At 43.9% G+C, this 20,305-nt stretch overlaps 1 protein-coding gene and 1 long non-coding RNA gene across 9 annotated transcripts in view; one reads left to right on the top strand and one right to left on the bottom strand.

Moving 5' to 3' along the window:
• Nucleotides 1–20,105, bottom strand: part of PHTF1 (putative homeodomain transcription factor 1) — a 129,593-nt gene extending 109,488 nt beyond the window's left edge. For 7 of the 8 annotated variants that reach the window (XM_077839049.1, XM_077839048.1, XM_077839052.1 and 4 more), the window contains exons 1-15: nt 19,980–20,105; nt 19,126–19,201; nt 17,273–17,329; nt 15,983–16,052; nt 14,849–15,007; nt 12,804–12,966; nt 11,321–11,461; nt 10,315–10,474; nt 9,223–9,396; nt 9,061–9,138; nt 7,427–7,636; nt 3,019–3,147; nt 1,391–1,663; nt 486–617; nt 184–270 (exon numbers count right to left, since the gene is read on the bottom strand). In XM_077839049.1, the coding sequence (XP_077695175.1) occupies nt 184–270; nt 486–617; nt 1,391–1,663; nt 3,019–3,147; nt 7,427–7,636; nt 9,061–9,138; nt 9,223–9,396; nt 10,315–10,474; nt 11,321–11,461; nt 12,804–12,966; nt 14,849–15,007; nt 15,983–16,052; nt 17,273–17,329; nt 19,126–19,170 (1,878 nt within the window). In that variant the 5' untranslated portion in view covers nt 19,171–19,201; nt 19,980–20,105. The remainder of the gene's footprint in view (nt 1–183; nt 271–485; nt 618–1,390; nt 1,664–3,018; nt 3,148–7,426; nt 7,637–9,060; nt 9,139–9,222; nt 9,397–10,314; nt 10,475–11,320; nt 11,462–12,803; nt 12,967–14,848; nt 15,008–15,982; nt 16,053–17,272; nt 17,330–19,125; nt 19,202–19,979) is intronic. The other variant, XM_077839050.1, reaches the window with a different exon arrangement.
• LOC144277988 (uncharacterized) lies at nt 4,271–9,408 on the top strand. Its single transcript, XR_013348510.1, has 3 exons — nt 4,271–6,716; nt 8,541–8,834; nt 9,278–9,408. It is a non-coding gene; the product is annotated as an uncharacterized LOC144277988 (long non-coding RNA).
• Nucleotides 20,106–20,305: the final 200 nt, after the last annotated feature.

Below are 20,305 nucleotides of genomic sequence, written 5' to 3'. Positions count from 1 at the left end.
GCAGCACAATGAAACCGTTCTGCAAACTGTTGCTAACAACTATACTTAACTACAAAAGGAAAAAAGCCTCTCTGAAATCTATTTAAGGACTAAAATCCACCTTCAAAGCAGTTACCAGTTATACTTGACAGGAATTTTTCCACTGGCTTTTTATTGCTTACAAAACATAAATGGGAGTCTCACCTGTGCACAGCATATGAAAGCAATTGATAGAGCCAATAAAAAGATTGAAGAGACAACTACATCCACAGATCGCTGGGGTCCTCTCCTCTGTGGAAACAAACGTTTAATCAAATCTGAGAAACCTTTTGAATTTCAGTAAAATATAGCAATAGTTTTTCGCTACCCAGGAAAAAGTTGTAATATCCTCAACTCCAGCTTCTGCACCTGGAGTCCACCTGCAACCTTCCACCAACTTTGTTTACACCATTTGCTCTAGTCTGTTAACATTTAAACATACTTGCACTCGTTGGATCATGACTTGCCTTTAGATAGGAGCGCAGTGATAACCAAATTTTAATATTCTCCACCTTCTTGAGTCTGAAGTGGGGGATTTCATACTTCCTGGCTTTCCGGGCAGATGTTATATGACTAAAAAGTTTGGCAAACAAAAACCGCTGCAAAGAAAAGTGTGTCAGTAAAGAAAATCCACATTGTTATAGTCCAATGTTAGCTTCCATATGGTGCTTAATATAATATGTACATTAGTTGCTAAACAAGTTATTTGTGCTTGCCAGTGGTAGGAATAACATTCCTGTATAAGAGGAAACCATGACAACTTTAATAAATGAGAGATACTAAAGGATACCACTCATCCCAGTATTCCATATCTATATTAACAGTAGCAAACTGGCAAAACTGTTAACCACATTCCCCTGTGGAAGGATGTAATAGATACAAACACACATCCTTATGACCTGGGCCCCATCAGAGGATTTGTCTTCAGGCCAATCAAGTCCAGCCAGGCAGCTGTAGTCTTCACCAGGAAATAATGAATGTGACCCCAAGTGGGACACTTATTTCTCATTCTAAGAGAAGTCTCATAACTAGGCTTCACAGTACAGGTAGGGCTAATACCTTTTCCTAGATTGCTCCAATTTGCCTCAGACTTTTAAGATAGCAAGTACTTAAAGGTTAATTTCCTTTCAGCAGTACAGAGAAAAAAAGCAAGCTTTAAAGACTAATTCACGGTGGACGTTAGTCTTTGTATCTCAGGGGAAGAGACCTGCCACAGCACCTCAGGTATAAAGATATCCCAGCATTCCCCAGGGTCTTACTGCTCCCAAACATGTCTCAGCAGCGGCTTTAAGAGGGGAAGCAATGACAGCAGCTTGAATGTTGCAATAGAAATGTATATGTTCATGAAAGGTAACAGCACATTTGGACAAACCTGTTTGTATGTTCTCTCAGCAACACACATCATAAAGAAAAACATCCAAGTCAGGCAGAGACGCTCAAGGAAGTTAATCACAGCCAAGACAATGACGGGGGTGATGGTAGGAGCCCCACAAAAGATATTCAAAAGTTCCTTCACTGAAATGGATTGCAGCTGTTCAAGATTCTTTGTATGGAAGAGCCGGTAGAGGAAAGGAAGACATGCTAACCCAATGGTGACAACGTTTCCCAGCATCTGATAGCCTACTCCCTGCTGATAGGCATTAACCTGGAGAATAGGCAAATATCATTAGCACTATACAAGCTACAACTAATTTTTAAAATTACTGTAAGTACAATGTTAAACACCAATAGGGAAAATCCTCGAATTCTAAAACTCGGTTAGGCAACCCAAGTACATACGTAACCTCCTGCTTCACTAGACATGTTTAAAGAAACAGTATTTGAAGTGGCTGTAAGATAAAGTTCAGCCATTACACACTTCATCTCTCTACTCACTAAACTCGGTACACAGCAAATGAGCAAGATTAAACCAGAAAACATACTAGAAAGAAGTTACAATGAAAAAGTGAAAATCCAAAAGTGTGACATAAAACGATTCCATATTATGACATCACTTCCTCCCCCTTAGAATGACCTGTCCATCCCCCCTTCTCCATAGCCATCTCACCTACCTTGAGTAGGAATCTCACTTCTGAGAAAGGGAAAAGAATGACCAAAATACAGCAGCAGCCATGAGCCACTAATTTTAATTGCACTCAAAAGCTTCTAGGTCCCTGTCGCTCAGAGCAGGGAATGATGTCAACATGACGTAAGCATCTACTGATGAAAGGCACTATGTAAGAGCTAGGTATTATTTTACTGTTATTCTTAGACCAGGAGTCATACTCTCTGCTTCGAATTCATGTATTTTCTTAAATCCCTCTGCAACTACTAGTTAAGAGTATTTAGGGCCATCTTTAAAAAAAGGTACTTGGACTTGTACTGTTTGCAGATAATCACAATTTAGGGCATTTCTACACTATGTTATGTAAAGCAAATTATGTAAGCCTATGCACTACAGCATTCCTCCTGCTGCTGTAACTTGCCCACTATGCCGACCTAGTAAATCCACCTCAGCGAGATGTTTTAGGCATAGGCTGACGTAGTTTGGGGAATGCACTGTCTGTATAGACATTTACTTGCATCCACCTTTTGTCTGTCAAGGTGTCTGACAGCCAAATCTATGAAATTGACAATGTCAATTTCACTGCTGGTAGGGTTCTTGTTTTGAAATTGAGTAGGGGGAGTTCCAGTTGTGAGCTCCAGCTGTCAGCATGAGAGCCTGGAGTGTGGTCTCCCTGCAGAGCTCCCACCTGGGCTCTCAGCTCCCCACTCTGCAGGGAGCTTGCTTCATGGGGAGTGCAGAGCTGAGAGCCTGGGTGGCAGCTGGGAGCTCTGCCTGGAGCTTAGGTCAGTGCGAGTAATCCTGGTGAGGAGACACCGCTGACAAGAGGGTAGTGTGGACAGGAAAACTAGTAATTTATTGCTGGGGCTGTAAATCAATCTAACATAAGTAGACTTAACTCTGTAGTGTAAATATGCCCTTAGAATGGGGGGAGGGGGAGAGGAATCAATCCTTACTCTGCTCATGATAATCCCGCTGATCTCCAGCACAGACATGTCCACCTTCTTGCACTCACTTCCTTCCCAGATCAGGGCACTTACTTTTGCAGATGCAGGGCTCGTATTCTGAAGCCAGAACAAATGGTTCTGGAGAAGAAAATGCAACACTGATACAACATACTGAAAACATTTCTCAACTATCTACAGGAAATGGTTTCAAAATAGGCAGCATTTTTACTGAAAATGTTTGAATACAGTTTTAAATTTCAACATTTAAACTATAAGCTATTCAAGGAAAAACTATCTGCATGTATATCCAACAGCATCTAGCACAAGGCCCTGATCCGGATTGTGGCTCTGAACATAAGAGCGGCCATACTGGGTCATACCAAAGGTCCACCTAGCCCAGTATCCTGTCTGCTGACAGTGGCCAATGCTAGGTGCTCTAGAGGGAATGAACAGAACAGGTAATCAAATGATCCATTCCTTGTTGCCTATTCCCAGCTTCTGGCAAACAGGCTAGGGATACCATCCCTGCCCATCCTGGCTAATAGCCAGTGATAGACCTATCTGAGAATGTATCTAGTTCTTTTTTGAACCCTGTTACAGTCTTGTCCTTCACAACATCCTCTGGAAAAGAGTTCCACAGGTTGACTGGAAGCTGTGTAAAGAAATACTTCCTTTTGTTTGTTTTAAGCCTGCTGCCTATTAATTTCATTTGGTGACCCCTAGTTCTTGTGTTATGAGGAGTAAACATCACTTTACTCCACACCAGTCATGATTTTATAGACCTATCATATCCCCCCTTAGTAGTCTCTTTTCCAAGATGAGAAGTCCCAGTCTTATCAATGACAAGTTTCAGAGTAACAGCCGTGTTAGTCTATATTCGCAAAGAGAAAAGGAGTACTTGTGGCACCTTAGAGACTAACCAATTTATTTAGATGCATCCGATGAAGTGAGCTGTAGCTCACGAAAGCTCATGCTCAAATAAACTGGTTAGTCTCTAAGGTGCCACAAGTACTCCTTTTCTCAGTCTTATTAATCTCTCCTCATAGGGATGCTGTTCCATGCCCCTAATAATTTTCTGCCCTTTTCCAATTCCAATATCTTTTCTGAGATGGGGTGACCAGATTTGCATGCAGTATTCTAGATGTGGGCATACTATGGATTTATATAGAGGCAATATGGTATTTTCTGTCTTATCGATCCCTTTCTTAATGATTCCTAACGTTGTTTGCTTTTTTGACTGCTGCTGCACATTGAGTGGATGTTTTCAGAAAACTATCCACAATGACTCCAAGATCTTTCTTGAGTGGCAATAGCAAATTTAGACCCCATCATTTTATATGTATAGTTGGGATATTTTCTAATGTGCATTACTTTGCATTTATCAACAGAATTTTTCTGCCGTTTTGTTACCCCGTCACCCAGTTTTGTGAGATCCTTTTAACTCTTCAGTCTGCTTTGGACTTAACTATCTTGTAGTTTTGTTTTATCTGTAATACCCCTTTTTCCATATAATTTATGAATGTTCAATACTGGTCCCCATACACACTCCGGGGGGACACCACTATTTACCTCTTTCCATTCTGAGAACTGACCCTTTATTCCCACCCCTTGGTTTCCTATCTTTTAACCAGTCAGGGATCCATGAGAGGACCTTCCCTCTTATCTCATGGCAGCTTACTTCACTTAAGAGCCTTTGGTGAGGGACCTTGTCAAAGGCTTTCTGAAAGTCAAAGTACACTATCCTGTCCACATTCTTGTTGATCCCCTCAAAGAATTCTAGTAAATTGGTGAGGCATGATTTCCCTTTACAAATATCATACTGACACTTTCCCCCAACAAATCATATTAATCTGTGTGTCTTGTCTGAGAATTCTGTTCTTTATGATAGTTTCAAACAATTTGCCTGGTAAGAAGGTTAGGCTTACTGCCTGTAATTGCCAGGATCACCTCTGGAGCCAATTTTTAAAAATTGCCATTACGTTAGCTATTCTCTAGTCATCTGGTACAGAAGCAGATTTAAATGATATGTTAGAGTAATTCTGCAATTTCATATAGAGTTCCTTCAGAACTCTTGGGTGAATACCATCTGGTCCTGGTGACTTATTACTGTTAAATTTATCAATTTGTTCCAAAACCTTCTCTAATGACACCACAATCTGGGACAGTTCCTCAGATTTGTTATCTACCAAGAGTGGCTCACATTTGGGAATCTCCCTCACATCCTCAACCATGAAGACTGATGCAAAGAACATATTTAATTTTACTCCAACAGCCTTATAGCAGTGGTCACCGACTGGTCAATCGTGATTGGTCGATGCCAGAGGATCTCCCAGTCGATCGTGATCTCCAGCTGTGCAGCGAGGCTGCTGCTAAGACTGGCTTCCTGCCTGCCCCAGCCCCATGCCGCTCCTAGAAGTAGCTAGAGCGGCCCTGCAGCATGCTGCTCCTGCCTGTAAGCACCACCCCCTCAGCTCCCATTGGCCGGGAATAGGGGGCTGTGGGGGCAGCATGCAGAGCCACATGCTGCCCACCCATCCCTCCCCGGGGCCACAGGTGCACATTGGCACTTTCCAGGAGTAGAGTTAGGGCCGAGGTAGGCAGGGAGCCTGCCTTAGTGGCAGACACATTGCGACACCAACTGGGAGCTGCTAGAGGTAAGTGCTGCCCAGTGGCAGGCTGCAATCCAACTCTGCTGCCCCCTACTGGAGCCAGCACCCTGTACCCCCTCCTGCACCCCAACACTCTGCCAAGCCCAGAGCCCCCTCCTGCACCCAAACTCCCTCCCAGAGCTTGCACCCCAATGCTAAGCCCAGAGCCCCCTCCCACACTGCAAACCCTTCAGCCCCAGCCCAGAGCCCACACCCTCTACCAAACCCCTATCCCAGCCTGGTGAAAGTGAGCAAGGGCGAGGGAGAGCAAGTGACAGAGGGGGATGGAATGAGTGGGGCAGGGCTTTGGGAAAGGGTCAGGGTAGATCCTGGGTTGCCCTTAAATTCAAAAAGTGATCTTGGGCATAAAAGGTTGTAGACCACTGCCTTATAGTCTGATTACTTCTTTAACATCTCAACCAGTGGGGCCACTGGATGATTTAGCAAGCTTCCTGCACCTGAGGTACTTAGATTTTTTGTTGTTACTTTTTTAGTCTCTGGCTAGCTGTTCTTCAGATTCTTTTTTGATGTTCCTAATTATATTTTTACACTTCACTTGCTAGAGTTTATGCTCCATTCTATTTTCCTAAGTAAGATTTTACTTCCATTTTTTAAAGGATGCCTTTTTGGCTCAATTTTTTACTTTATTTTTTCAGCCATGGGGGCACTTTTTTGGTCCTCTTATGTTTTTTAATTTGGGGTACACATTTAAATTGAGCCTCTATTATGGTGTCTTTAAAAAGTTTCCATGCAGCTTGCAGGGATTTCACTTTTGGCACTGTATCTTTTAATTTGTTTAACTTCATTTTTCTGTAGTTCCCCTTCCTGAAACTAAATGCTACCGTGGTGTCCCCTCCCCAGAATGTTAAATTTATAGTCACATTTATAGTTAAATTTATACCAAGCGGTTCAGCTATATTCACCTCCTGGAACAGATCCTGTGCTCCACTTAGGACTAAATCAAGAATTGCCTCTCCTCTTGTAGGTTCCAGGACTAGCTGCTCGAAGAAGCTGTCATTTAAGGTGTCAAGAAACTTTATCTCTGCATCCCATCCTGAGGTAACATGTACCCAGTCAATATGGGGGTACTTGAAAGCCCTCATTATTATTTTTGTGGCCTCTATCTCCCTCAGCATTTCACAGTCACTCTGGCTGCTATTACTACTAATAAAGGGATATTACAGGCACTGAAGACTGAAATGCTAGATCCAAAGAGTGATAAGCTATGATTAGTGCATATGCACTCCCCTGAACTAGGAGAATATAAATAGTATCTTCCCACTTAAGTTTTAGAGGCTATGTTGATGCTTTCGTAGCAAGCATTGCTGGGATCCTGAATTTCCACACTATTTCCATCGGGATAGTTTTGCTACATAGAATCAGCGTTCAAGTCTATATGCCAGAGCATTCCTGCATCCTGTCCAACGCAGTCATCATTTATTTTTACGTTCATATTTAACTAAGACAGCCAACCAGAGTCTAGGTACTGATGGTAACTTTTTATAAATCCTAAGCAAGATAATTATCTATGCTCATTATTGAATTTTACAGAAATGTCCATCTGCTAAACTGTATCCATCCTCAGAGGAAACAGACACTAGGCCATGGCTTTTTTATTCCTTTTGACCTGGCAAAGGAAACTTCTAGCAAGGTGTTTGCACAAGTTACAACTACAGAATTTACCTACTGTGTTATTTTAGAGGGTACAAGCTACATCAAAAGAAAAATATTTCATAGGCTCCTCTTTTATTGCAAGTGGTTGAACAGACCTGTTGGAAAACATCCTCTTTCAGGTCCCGTTTACTTCCTTTTACATTCCCTTCCTCGCTGTCACTGGTGTAGGAAGAACGGCACTCAGGCCCATGAAGCAGGTCATCCCAGAGCATGTCCTCTGTCTCAGAGTCATGGCGGCTGCTTTCAGAATCTCTCCGAGACACACTGCAGCTCTGGGACCCACCGCTAAAACAAGACCTTGATTCCTTTAAAGGAAAAGGAGAAGTTACTTTTGTAAACTTCCATACGGAGCCTTCAACTACAGAAATCAGCTTTTAATCTTCAAGTAATATGTTCTCAAGCCACGCTGACAAGCTAGAACAGAAAGGGCATTTCTACACAGGGATGCTTTTGCAACATGAACTTACAGCAACAAACTATTAATGTTTTCCCACCTTCAGAATAACACGCTAATTTCATGAAAACTCTGAAGGCCAGGAAAATGGAACCAGAATTTAGAACACATTTTAGTCCTCATTGTGGGACAGAGTTTAGTGAGAATGTATACAGCTGGGGAGGAGACTTATTTCTTGATTTCTATGAAAAATAAAATTTTTAGAATGATGCCTGATGTTTACTCCAGTACAATGTTATCCTCCCAACAGCCAAGTCTCTAATGAATAGTGATTAGAGGCCTCTGAGCATGCTGCTGCTGCCAGTAGAATTTCATAAACTGAATGAAAAGTCCAAAATTCAAAGCACTGAAAAGGTACAAAAATTGGAGTTTTTAAAATGGTGTCAGTTACAAAGCTCGTTAAAAAAAATCAACTCTTACCTGGAGAACACAATCTTCATCTAAATTCTTCCCTGCTTTACAACCTGGAAATACTATAATCCCAAATACACAGTTGAGGGCCATGGAGTCTGCCTGGTGGTAATTCTGAATGGTTATTGGCCAGTTGTCTAAAACACATTTAGCCTGTCTCCCTTGGTACTGCAGCAACCACTATGCCTTTCAGACTATGCAGCCAGTAGACAATGGGGTCAAATGAAAGCACTTCACATTGGAAACTAATCTCACACACTTCTTTTGTGCTGTAGTCTATTATGATCCACAAGCAGGGAGTATTGTGTGTCATATATGAATGCTCACAGTTTAGTTTTTTGCAGATCTGACCATAAGACAGGGCTGTATAAAAGTATCAACAGGGGAATGACGAGTGGAGAACCAAGACAGCATTGAGTGTGACAGCCCAGGATTCCTAGAAGACTGCTTAAAGCTCTGAAATGAAGACTGATCGACAGCTTTGCTCCTCTGGAACTGTGAACAATAAGTTAAGTCTGTCTGTGGAACACAGAACCTTCTCAGAAGCTGGTCCAAGACTGTGAAACTAACTCCGCAAGGAGCTAAGGACCATCACAAACCTCACCACTTTCTGTTCCAAGTGCAACACATAGCAACAGGTATATTTAACAAAACAAACTATCAAAATAAGACATCACTGCACACACTTATCCCTCTGGGCAGAGGGAGAGAGAACAAGTGATGTGTAGTCACATGCTCAATGCACTACTGGAAGTCATTCAGATACTACAGTGATGAGCACTGTATAAAAACCTGAATAGAACAGATGTACCACTCTGCCCACCTTAAATGATGCAAAGGTCTCTGGTATTTTATAACCCCTACCTGACTAAAGGCTGTTGAGTCTAGTTCAGATTCTACCACACTATCGGACTCTCTGGTACCTTTAATGGCTTGACTGACCTGTCATAAATAAAAAAGGAAAAGTTAGTTGACAGCCAGTAACAGTAAACTTTGTGAAATCTTAAGGTAATCAAACAGAGCTACCTGTGAAACCGACTGGTTTGAAGTAGTAAGAGGTTTCCTATTCTTGTCTTCATAGCTATTGTCACTGGAGGCCCCTTCTACACTTCTGCGTAACAAAATCCTCTGCGCCATGGCTTCAGCATCCTCCTCACTTGACAGCTCATCAGAAACGCCACCTGTATGTGTGCAGCCATCCTGGAAGAAAAGCAACCATCTAAACAAACTAGAAAATGGGCTAATAAAACTAAGCAGATCTGCATCAAGCGGAGTATCTGGCCAGTATTACCATTGCAATGTTGTGGTTACCAACAGTGTGAATTCTAGTCTAACACCTTAGCCAATGAGAGAGAAATTACATCTACAAGTACAAGCAGAATGAGGAGTCAAAGAATCACACAAGTTCTGCAACTGATGGGCCAGGCCTGTCTCATTGCAGCAGTTGAAAGAGGGGGAGAAACATCCAACCTCTCCAGCAACTAAATCAGAAAAGGAGATAATTCAATTCCTGGTCTCCTCCCCCTTCATTTCCATAGCCTGATGCCTCAAAGGCCAGCAACATCCACAAGTCTGTGTGTAACCCTGGGCATAAGACGTGACTGTTGTCATGAAAGCTGTGCCCCCATCAACCAAGTCTATTCCCTCCCCGAATGCCTCCTTCATGTATTAGAGACTTTGGGAGCAATGCTGTTTCCTTCACATGTTCTTGTCTAACTGACTCACCAATCCCAAAGCCCTTCACTTTAGTGCTTACACAGATAAAACAAGACTTTGGTTTTTAAAGTCACATACAAAAATTCCATCAGGTGAATCTGAATCATCTCCCAACAGAAGGGCAATGCACTGAATTGTTTGCAGGGCAGATGTTTTACATGGTAGAATTTTGAATTCTATTTGCTTTTAAATCAGCAATGGATTTCCATAATCAGACCATCCAAATAAACAAGCATTTTCAGTATAAGGAGGCCTCTTTTATTCTTCCCACAGGTTTCCATATTTACCATATTTGTGTTTTATTGTAAATTAAAATGGAGTTTATATTTACATCTGACATTAAGGTGCCAGCACCAAGTCAGTCATGACTGAAGAATCAATGCAGAAAGGACTCAATCTTACCCGATGACTCTTCTCCCCATCTGAAAGTCTGTCTCTCTCTTTGAAATGCAGCAGCCTATATTCGGATCTGGAAAGTCTGTGCTTAATGCCACTATACACAGAGCTCACACCACTTTCTGTTTCAGTCCCTTTATCAGCTACCAATTTCACCCTCCTTAACCTGGGGAATCAAAACGCAACAGAATGGTCTGACTTCAGAGCAAAGCTCTTGAAAGGATAATGTAAATTTACTCTGTCACTTGCCTGCCTGGTGCAGCATTAAGCAATAGCTGAGAGGCTACAGAATTCTCAATTTCAGGCACTTCACAGCCCTGTCTCAGAGGGAACAAACCTACTCCATTGTCGAATGCCAGCTCCCAAGTTTCCTACAGATTCTAAATCCAGGGGGAAGGCAGGATTCAGGAGTAATTAAGTAAAAAAAGTAGTTAAAGGAGAAACTAGGTACCTTTTAAAATAGTAACAAAAGCTGACAGCTTAGATCAGAGGTTAACAATCAGAAGAGTAAGTTTCCAGCTAAAAAACAAAAACTCAGCTGGGAGTGGGGATAGGAGGGATGAACCCAAATAGTGCATCTTCCTTTTCCCTGATTTTCATTATGTCTTAAAAAATACTTTAAAAAATTATCTGATCAGGTTAAACAAAGGGTAAATTGACTTAACTGAGCAAGGCAAGGTAACTAAATATGGGACCTAAGGGGAAGTGGAGTACCTATGCTTAGGAGGGTCACTCACACCAGCTGGAGAGCGCCTCTAACACTGCACAATTGTGTTTCTAAAATAGGCTACCAAAAATGATCCCCTATCCAGAATAAGGACAAATATACGGACTCCTAAGACGACAGACTTCCTCCGGTGGCAGTGTTCCTTGGGTTTCATTTAAGAGCAGCTGTAACTTGTGCAGCTTTGGAATGTGTGACTTCATAAGCGTTCTGTTTGTTTTCTGAATGTTCAACTGTTCGTACACTACCATTACAAACACACACACCCTCCTGGTGCAGCATACACACCTCCTGCGGAAGAGCAGGCCAAACAAACTGTTGATAATGGATGTAGGTTCCAAATGTTTATCTCCTTTATTGGCTTTGTCAGAGGAAGACCAGCTGCCAGCATCTCTGCTCCCATCACCACCCATAGGTTTGCGGAATTTTCTGTTTAAAAAACAGAGTGTGGAGAGAATTTAATTTGCAACAAAGCATCTTTATACCCTAAAAAACACGTACCAAATCCATACACCACTCTAGCTGCTCTGTCAAATGAGTCATGCAGAGACTGGGGTCAATCCCCCTCAATATGCACAGGTAATTTTTACTAGCATCAGCTGGAATTATGCTTATGTCCCCAGGGGGAGAATACACACTAGTACCACAAAGGATTTAAGTGGAAAATTATACAAGATAAACATATGGAAAAACAGTCTCTGTGGAAATGTTATAAGGGTAGTAGTTACAGCCTCTCTCTCAGCAAGAAGGCTGCACTGAGACTGACATTGCGCCGTTTTAAATTAAATAAAAAGAGCTGCAATGTCTCCCATACAACAAAATAAGGGCAAGAAACATCCCTCAGAGGCACGTCATCCTTTGCCCCCTCTGAAGGTGTGTGAGAAACCACTCCCTTAATGCAAGTGTAAAACACTGGTCAAGCTCCCAAGGCCATAAGCGTGATGTCATTTGTGGAGCACACACCACTGGCCACAGAAAGAAACTGGACCATCTAGGTTCCATTAGAAGAACAGTCCAACTGCAAAGCATAGAATAAAGGGGATGTAACATGGCCGGACTTCCTGACAGAGTGATAGCACTTATGAAAGCTGTGAAAGGGGAAAAGAAGGTGGGCTATCCACAATCAAGCATATGGTACATATCATATCCCTGCATTTTACAGTCACATAAGATATTTACTTAAAACAGCAGCAAACGAGACCTTTATCCAATAAGGTAGTGGTTCCCAAACTGAGGTTCGTGAACCCCTGCGGGTTCGCAAAGTGTTAGGGGGTTCTCGGGAAAAAATTCCCAAATGGCAGACAAAGCTGTCCCTAGGGACCCCAGGTAGCACGGGGCCAGCAGCCTGGAGCCCCTGGACTTCCAAGAGCTAAGCAGATCAAAGCAAGCATATCTATCACACTGAGGAGATTTAAACTTCAAGACTCCTTATAAGAAATGGAAAGGGAGGTCAATTTTTTTTTGCTGTTTTTAAAATAAAATAGGCAGCTAGTATTATTTTTAAAATTATTATGAAGAACAAGTTTAAGCTTCGTTGTAACATGCGTTGTTTGACTGGACTGCTCAAGACCTGAATGCTTGTGTAGGAGGAACGTGTAAAGGAGAAAATCCCAGGAAATATTCATTTTTAGAAGGGGGTTCGTGAGACTTGACATTTTAGTGAAAGGGGTTCACTGGTTGTTAAAAGTTTGGGAACCACTGCAGTAAGATAATGTATCATATTACTCTGATTCCTACAAATGCATACAATTAGTGCGCTGTTTCATCTCACCTCCTCCTCCTGCTGCTGCCTCCATTGGTTCCTGGGGGTTTGTTGATCTGGGTGGACACAATCTGACAGTGAACAGTTCCCATCAGTAGCATAAGGCACATTGGTCCAATGATTTCACTTGCACTTGCAACAGGTATCATGAAATACAACATGACTGCTATAACTGAAAAGGAAAAATTGGATCAAATGCAAAAGCTACACTGGGAATTTCCTACCTAAGGGTGAAAGGGGCATGTCTCAGTTTTTATTATTGTCCCAATGATTAATTTTGTTCACTTTAAAAGCTTTTGCAGATATTAACTCCACCCTCATCTTGTTATGTGGCCCTTGTACTACTTCTCTGAAATTCCTTCTTTCTTTGCAATGTGATTTGTAAGTATATTAAAACAGAAAACAGAACCACAAAAAGGATCAAAAGTGTGTGTCAAAAATTACTTTCCTCTGCCAGAATGTGGCCTATGAAAGCCATTTACAATCTTCAGAGGATACAGTTCCAGCTCACTTCAAGAAATGACTATTACAGAAGCTGGACTGATACAAAGGGGAGTTGCACGTCAGGATATACAGTACCTTCACTAACTAGGTTCTTTGGCAAAGAAGGGTGGAGTACGCAATTTCTCCACAGAACAGATCTAGCATGTGCGGTGGCAAAGCAGGTTTCCCCCACCCTGTGGCCTCATTTCTAGCCTGGAAGATCATCTCAAAAGGAGGCAAGGGGAGACCAATCCCAGCATGAAGGACCAGATGTCAAATATTCCTGGAAGTGCATGGAAAAAATCCACAGGGACCAGGACAACAGTAAAAGGCTGCTTAAATTCAGATGTTTTAAGGCCAAAAGGGACCATTATGATCATCTAATCTCCTGGGTGTAACAGGCCAGAGAATTTCACCCAGTGATTCCTGCATCAAACCCACACCTTCTGGTTGAGCTAGAACAGGGCTTCTCACACTGGAGGTTGGGACAGGGGGGTCACGAGGTTATTACATGGGGAGGTCACAAGCTGTCAGCCTCCACCCCAAATCCTCCTTTGCCTCCAGAATTTATAATTGTGTTGAATATATTTTAAAGCGCTTTTAATTTATAAGGGTGGGGTCACTCAGGCTTGCTATCTGAAAGGGGTCACCAATACTAAAGTTTAAGAACCAATAAGCTAGAACGTATCTTTTAGTACAAACTAAAAATGCCTGAACTATGGTGCCCTCAGCAGCTTCAACAGAATGTACTGGAAATGCTAATCCCTTCTTACCTAGATGCCTATACAATGCTGCCCTTCCCTTCCTTCCCCCACCCCACACACAAGAGCACTTCCTCATCTGTAAAATGGGGCTAAATTCATTAACGCATGTGAACCGAAGCACAGACTGAAGAGGTCTTCCAGGGGGTACATCAACTCATCTATATATGTGCCTAGTTTTACAACAGACTACATAAAAAGCACTAGGTAAATCACTACAAACTAAAATTTCATACAGATGACTTGTTTATCCTGCTCTATGTACCATACATAGAAAAGTACAGTATTTATATTCTAATTGATTTATTTCATAAGTATATCGTAAAAGTGAGCAATTTTTCAGTAATAGTGTGCTGTAACATTTATGTATGTCTGATTTGGTAAGTAGTTTAAGTGAGGTGAAACTTGGGGTACACAAGACAAATCAGCCTCCTGAAAGGGGTACAGTAGTCTGGAAAGGTGGAGAGCCACTGGATTAAATGACTTGTCCAAGGTTACACAGGAAGTACTGGACAGGAATTTAACCCAGATCTCTCTCAATTATATGAGCCCTGGTAAACTGCTTCAATCACAAGACCATCCTTCCTCCCTTTTGCTGAATCAAAGTAAGTCATTTAAGCACCCTTATGGTAGGTCAGAAGGTGGAACCCAAGAAGCATGCTGCATGGAAAGCTGTGCAGTGTCTGCAGATAATGCTCAAACACTTCAGAGTTGCCTCCTTACCATTGCAAATGGCATTAGTGAACAAGAAGAATATCATGTTTTTTATAACCACAAATAAATTATGGCACAGCACCCTCCAATGCTTACCTTGCATGAGGTAAAGCACCAAAAGCCACATAAAAATACGCTGGGATGTAACCTGTATCCACCAACGGCTGAATAATGGAAAAAACACAACCCGCACAATCCCCTTTCTAGTTAGTGACGTCCACGGGATTTCAGGCTTGGCTTTGGCAAATGTAGAGCCTTGAAAATAAACAATGTATAGGTACTTCAAATGGGAGTTATAGCTAATGCTTTACTTGTAACTAAGGCTAAGGTTTTGTAACAGAGGTCATGGAAATCACAGAATCCATGACTTCTAGAGACCTCCCTGACATTTTTCCTTCAGCCCTGAGGCGGCAGGGATGGAGCTGTCAGCCAGCAGAGGCTCTCCTGCAACTCCCAGCTGCTATTGTGGGAGGACCCCACAGCTCCCAGCCACCAAGTGTAGACCCCACAGCTCCAAGTTGCTGCCAGCTGCAGGGGAAACCCTGCACTCTCAGCCACCACTGGAGCCCCAGCAGCAGTGGGTGCTGGACCCATCTCCCTCCCCATTTTGTCCCCAAAAATCAGGGACAGGTCACAGGCTTCCATGAATTTTTGGTTATTGCCTATGACTTTCACTAAGTATAACTGATAAAATCTTAGCCTTACTTATAAACTTCTTCCCTAGTCAAGGCCAAACTCCCTCTAAAATGCAGTATAATTTGAAAAGGGAAAAAACCGAAACGTCAGCCACTCACCAGTTCCTTCAATCCAAAATCATATGAGCCCCTTCTCCTCCTCTTAGCCCACTTGCCCATTCCCAACTACCTATTTTACGTAAGCTGTCATCCACAACGCAAACCCACAATGACCACCCTTCACCACCACCCCCCCCGAAGACATTCTCTACTACCTCAGCCCTTAGCTGATCATGCTGTGGTTCCAGCAAGCCTCCAGTCCCTCTGCCAGGTGTCACACTCTGGGCCTTCTGGGTCCCCTAATGCTAACTTCTAGCACTGCAGACCCATGATCTAAATAGCTCCCCTTTCAGAAACCAAACAATAGTATTAAATTATGTCAGACCTAGGTAAAAGGTAAGACATTCCTCCTCCCACCATTGCATAAAGCAGAAGTGTATGTCACATTTAACCTGGGGGCATTTGGTACAACCTCTATTATTCAAAGGATACCTACCTCTGATTAAGTCAACATCTATCAGGTCAGGTTGTATGTGGCCCTTTTTTTTGGGTTTGTTTTTGAAGCCCTGCAAATTTAAAAACAAAGGATTATTAATTTTTGTTGTGAATACGAAAGACTGTCTGCATTTCCTTTATTCTGATCTCTCCAGAAACCATGATGATCTCCAGTGCTAACATCAGGAACCTCATTCAGTACTCCTAGTGCTCTTCTGGAGACAAGTTTATTAGTCAAAGATCCTAGTTATATTTGTTTATTTTAGCTCTTACTTAATATTTATTTTGAAACAAGAGCTGCGCCCTGCAGGAACCACAGTTAGAGCCACTATTTCCATTTACTGGGGGTAAACAGGAAAGAGGCCAGTGCACCTGTGATTGGTCAGCTGACTCCCAGTTAATCTTAAAAGAGGACACCTGAGCCCTAGAAAGGAGATAGGACAAGCCAGATACAGGAAGCATAGGTAAGAGCTGCCTGAGACTCAGAGACCAGAGCAGCAAGGAAGAGCTGGCAGAAGTTGCTTGAGAGAGCTTCAGGAGACCCAGTGGAGAGACCTGAGCTCAGATGGGAGCTGTAACAGGATTACTGGTAAGGAATTACCAAAGCTGGAAACCCCTAACAAATGGAAGGCTTGGGCAGTGACCTCTTGGAAAGATCCAAATTCACAAGCAGGAGGGTTGTTGCAGGAGGGCAGATTGGCAATGACATCACTTGTTAAAGGGTATAAAAATAAACTAAGTGTTCATTGCTAATACCTGCCTGACCAAGTTGGAGCTGACCAATATGGGTCTAAGCAGCCCTGGGTTTAGCCAGTTTGTAAGTATCTTGATCAAACGCTTATAAATGTTTTGTTACTGTTTGGATGTAACAAATTGCTTATTTATTAGGCATATTTAGAGAAACAGGATACATGCCATTCAGCTTTTGGATTTAATAAAGGAATTTGTTAAATTGGAGCTGTGGTAGTAGCCTGCATAGACACCAACACTTACCACTAGTCATTGAGTAATATCTGAAAATAGATTGTCAGTTCTTCAGGGCAGGGACTAGGTCTTTTCATTTGTTCTATAAAATACCTAGCACTTTTGGTAGTGTATAAAATAACATTCAGATTGATTTTTCTCAAAGACAAACTACTGTACCCTAAGTACACCTAGGGCCTGCAGCGCCTTTCATTGCTGGTCTTCTGGGATTTGCATGAAGCAGAACTGGTGCAGCCACATCACAGGGAGCCAATAAATGGCACGGGACAAAGAGCAAATTAAAGGACAACTTAAATGAAAAAGTTACCTTCATCTCAGTCTGCTCTATAGACTTTTCCCATATCTGTTGGTCATAGGCTCCAATCTGGAAAAAAATTCACATCACAACCCTTTAATTTACAACAAACCAAAACAGGGTTGATAAAATTTGATTTAACAACCTGATTTTTTTAAATTTAATACAGGTAAACTTAAAGTTAAATTTGAAATGACAACCTGTGTTAAGACCTAAAATCACCAGTCTATTAAAGTGACAAATATAAAAATATTTAGTACATATTTCCTTCCAAATTTTTTAAAAAGTCAAACTACTGAACTGCTGAAAATCACTGGCTAACCAGTCCAAGTGCTAAACCAGCTTTTGACAGCAGCAGGCTCTTCTGCAGGCAGATAGATTTTCTTCATTTCAGTTCTAGTTCAAGTTCAGTTTAATGACTTGACTAATTCATTTGAAATTAAGAAACCAGTTGGGAATTGAAAAAGCAGGAAAGCTTGTTTTCCTAGGTGTGGGAGAAGGAGATACACTAGTTATAAAATCCTGAACTACAATCAGTTCAAATACTTTCTCAGCTAGTTATAAATTCAAGATCTGATTTTTTTAATCAAAATAGTACCCAACAAATTAGTTTTAACTAAAAACAATTTAAATGTTTTGTGCATGAACAATTTCTGATCAACTAGAGCTTGTCACTAATCACAATTCAAAATAAATCTGGTAAATGAGGTAAACTATAACACAGCTTAAATGAACATGTATAGATGTAGCCTAGCCTCCTGGCTTGCAAAGAGAAGCACCAAATGTAGCATATGTAACTTTATTTCTATTTAATGGTTATATTTAGTTGCAAGTAAACATTGTAATGCTTACAAATTAGAGTCTACCTTTCCTAAAGAAAGAATTACAAAACAATTAAAATAAATTACTGAAAAATCAAGACTTCCTTCTTGAATTAAGAAAAGGAGTACTTGTGGCACCTTAGAGACTAACCAATTTATTTGAGCATGAGCTTTCGTGAGCTACAGCTCACTTCATCTGATGAAGTGAGCTGTAGCTCACGAAAGCTCATGCTCAAATAAATTGGTTAGTCTCTAAGGTGCCACAAGTACTCCTTTTCTTTTTGCGAATACAGACTAACACGGCTGTTACTCTGAAACCTGTCTTCTTGAATTAAATGATTAAAATAATTCACTAGTTTAAATCAAAACAATTTCAATCAACCCTGCCCAAAAAACCACAAAGAAAAGATTAGAGACCATTATACATTAAAGCAGGGGTTCCCAAACTGGGGGTTGGGACCCCTCAGGGAGTCACCAGGTTATTACATGGGGATGTCAGAAGCTGTCAGCCTCCACCCCAAACCCTGCTTTGCCTCCAGCATTTATAACGGTGTTAAATATATTAATGCTTTTAATTAGTAAGGGGGGGTCGCATTCAGAGGCTTGCTATGTGAAAGTGGGCACCAGTACAAAAGTTTGAGAACCACTGCATTGATGTATGTATTTTGTAGCTCAAATATCACTTTAAAATAACTTAAAACAAAATGTCATTGTGCACAGTGTAAAATTTAAAAAACAATGCTGCAAACGCAGTATTTTTTTCAAGATATCTGGGAACTGGAAACATTAAACAAAACAAGCATGCCTTGTGCTAGTATAAACAAACATTAATAGTCACAACCACCACAGGGAGACAGGTGTCCCCCATCCCCCGTTTACGGGCTGAGAGAATGAGACAAAGGGAGGGCCAGTGATTTGGCCAAGCTCCCTCTCCTAGCAAAGCTGGGGCAGAGACGGACGCTCTCGCTCAGCACCAGGAAGAGCAAAGGGGGGGTTGCAAACTGCAGGGCTGCCACACGGGCGGCTCTTCGCCCTACGACTGACCTTCTTTTGGTACCAGGCGATGGCATCTCTGCCACGTGCGGCCATGTGGCTCCCCGGCCCGCGCCCAACGAGTGACCTAGAAGGGAACAAGGCAGCGCGCTGCCCTCACACACGCCGGGTCCCGACGCGCGGAGAGGAACTGGCCGGGCGGGCCGGGGCGCGGCTGCACCCGGCGCCGGAGCCATCTCCGAGGCGGGCAGAGCCCAGCTCCGAGGCCGCGCCCAGCGGCCTCCCGTCCCGCGGGACAGAGCCGTCCGCCCGACGGGTGGGAATGACCTTTGCTCCCCGCCCCGCCCTCGCCCAACCCCTCCAGCCCCTCGCCCTCCCACGCCCCCCGCCCGCTCCCCCGCCCCGCCCCCACCCAACCCCCTCGCCCTCCCACGCCCCCCGCCCGCTCCGCTCGCCCAACCCCCCGCCAACCGCTCGCCCGCCACAACCGCTCGCCCCCCTCGCCTCCTCCCCGGCCAACCGCTCGCCCCCCCCAGCCCCCGCTCCTGCCCCTCCCATCTCTTCCCAGCCCCGCCTCTCAAGGGCAGGTCCGGCTCCAGTCTGCCCCCCTCGCGGCCCCCCTCACCCCCAGCCCAGCCCAGCTCCGGCCTCGCCCCACGCGCAGCCCGGCGCCCTCCCGCTGCGGCTGAACGTCACCATGGAGACGGCAGCCTGCGGAGCGAGGCGAGGGACAGCGCGCGAGCGCGGATTGGGAAAACGGCTCTCGACTGGCTCTGCCTGGCTCCCCCACGGCCCGCAGCGGCCGTCGAGCCGAGTCACCGAACGCGCTCGGCCGCAGGCAGCGCCAGCCGAACGCCGACCCAGGCTGTCTCCCCAGAGCGCCGCCGGCGCCTGGCCCAACTCACCTGCGTGGCGGGCGGGGCGGCCGCAGCCCCCAGCACCATCGCCCCGGGGCCGCAGTGCCTCAGCCCCGCCCACCGCGAGGGACCGGCGGCCGTTATTCCTTCAGGCGGGGCCTCGAGCGGGCCCCCGCGCCGCTACTTATGTCCCGGCCGGCGCTGCGCGCCCCGCCCCCGAGCACGTGCCCGGCGTGCGGGCAGCGCCCCCCCCCCCCGGGCCCGTCACCTGGGCGCGCGCACGCGCCGGGGCGCTGAGAACAGCTGACCAGTGGGAGCCGGGACCGCGCCCGGCCCCGCCGATCCCCCTCCGCCGCCCGCCGGCTCCAGCTCGG

This window comes from Eretmochelys imbricata, chromosome 21 (genome assembly GCF_965152235.1).
Source record: "Eretmochelys imbricata isolate rEreImb1 chromosome 21, rEreImb1.hap1, whole genome shotgun sequence".
Taxonomy (NCBI): domain Eukaryota; kingdom Metazoa; phylum Chordata; order Testudines; family Cheloniidae; genus Eretmochelys; species Eretmochelys imbricata.
This window is presented reverse-complemented; position numbering and strand designations above follow the sequence as displayed.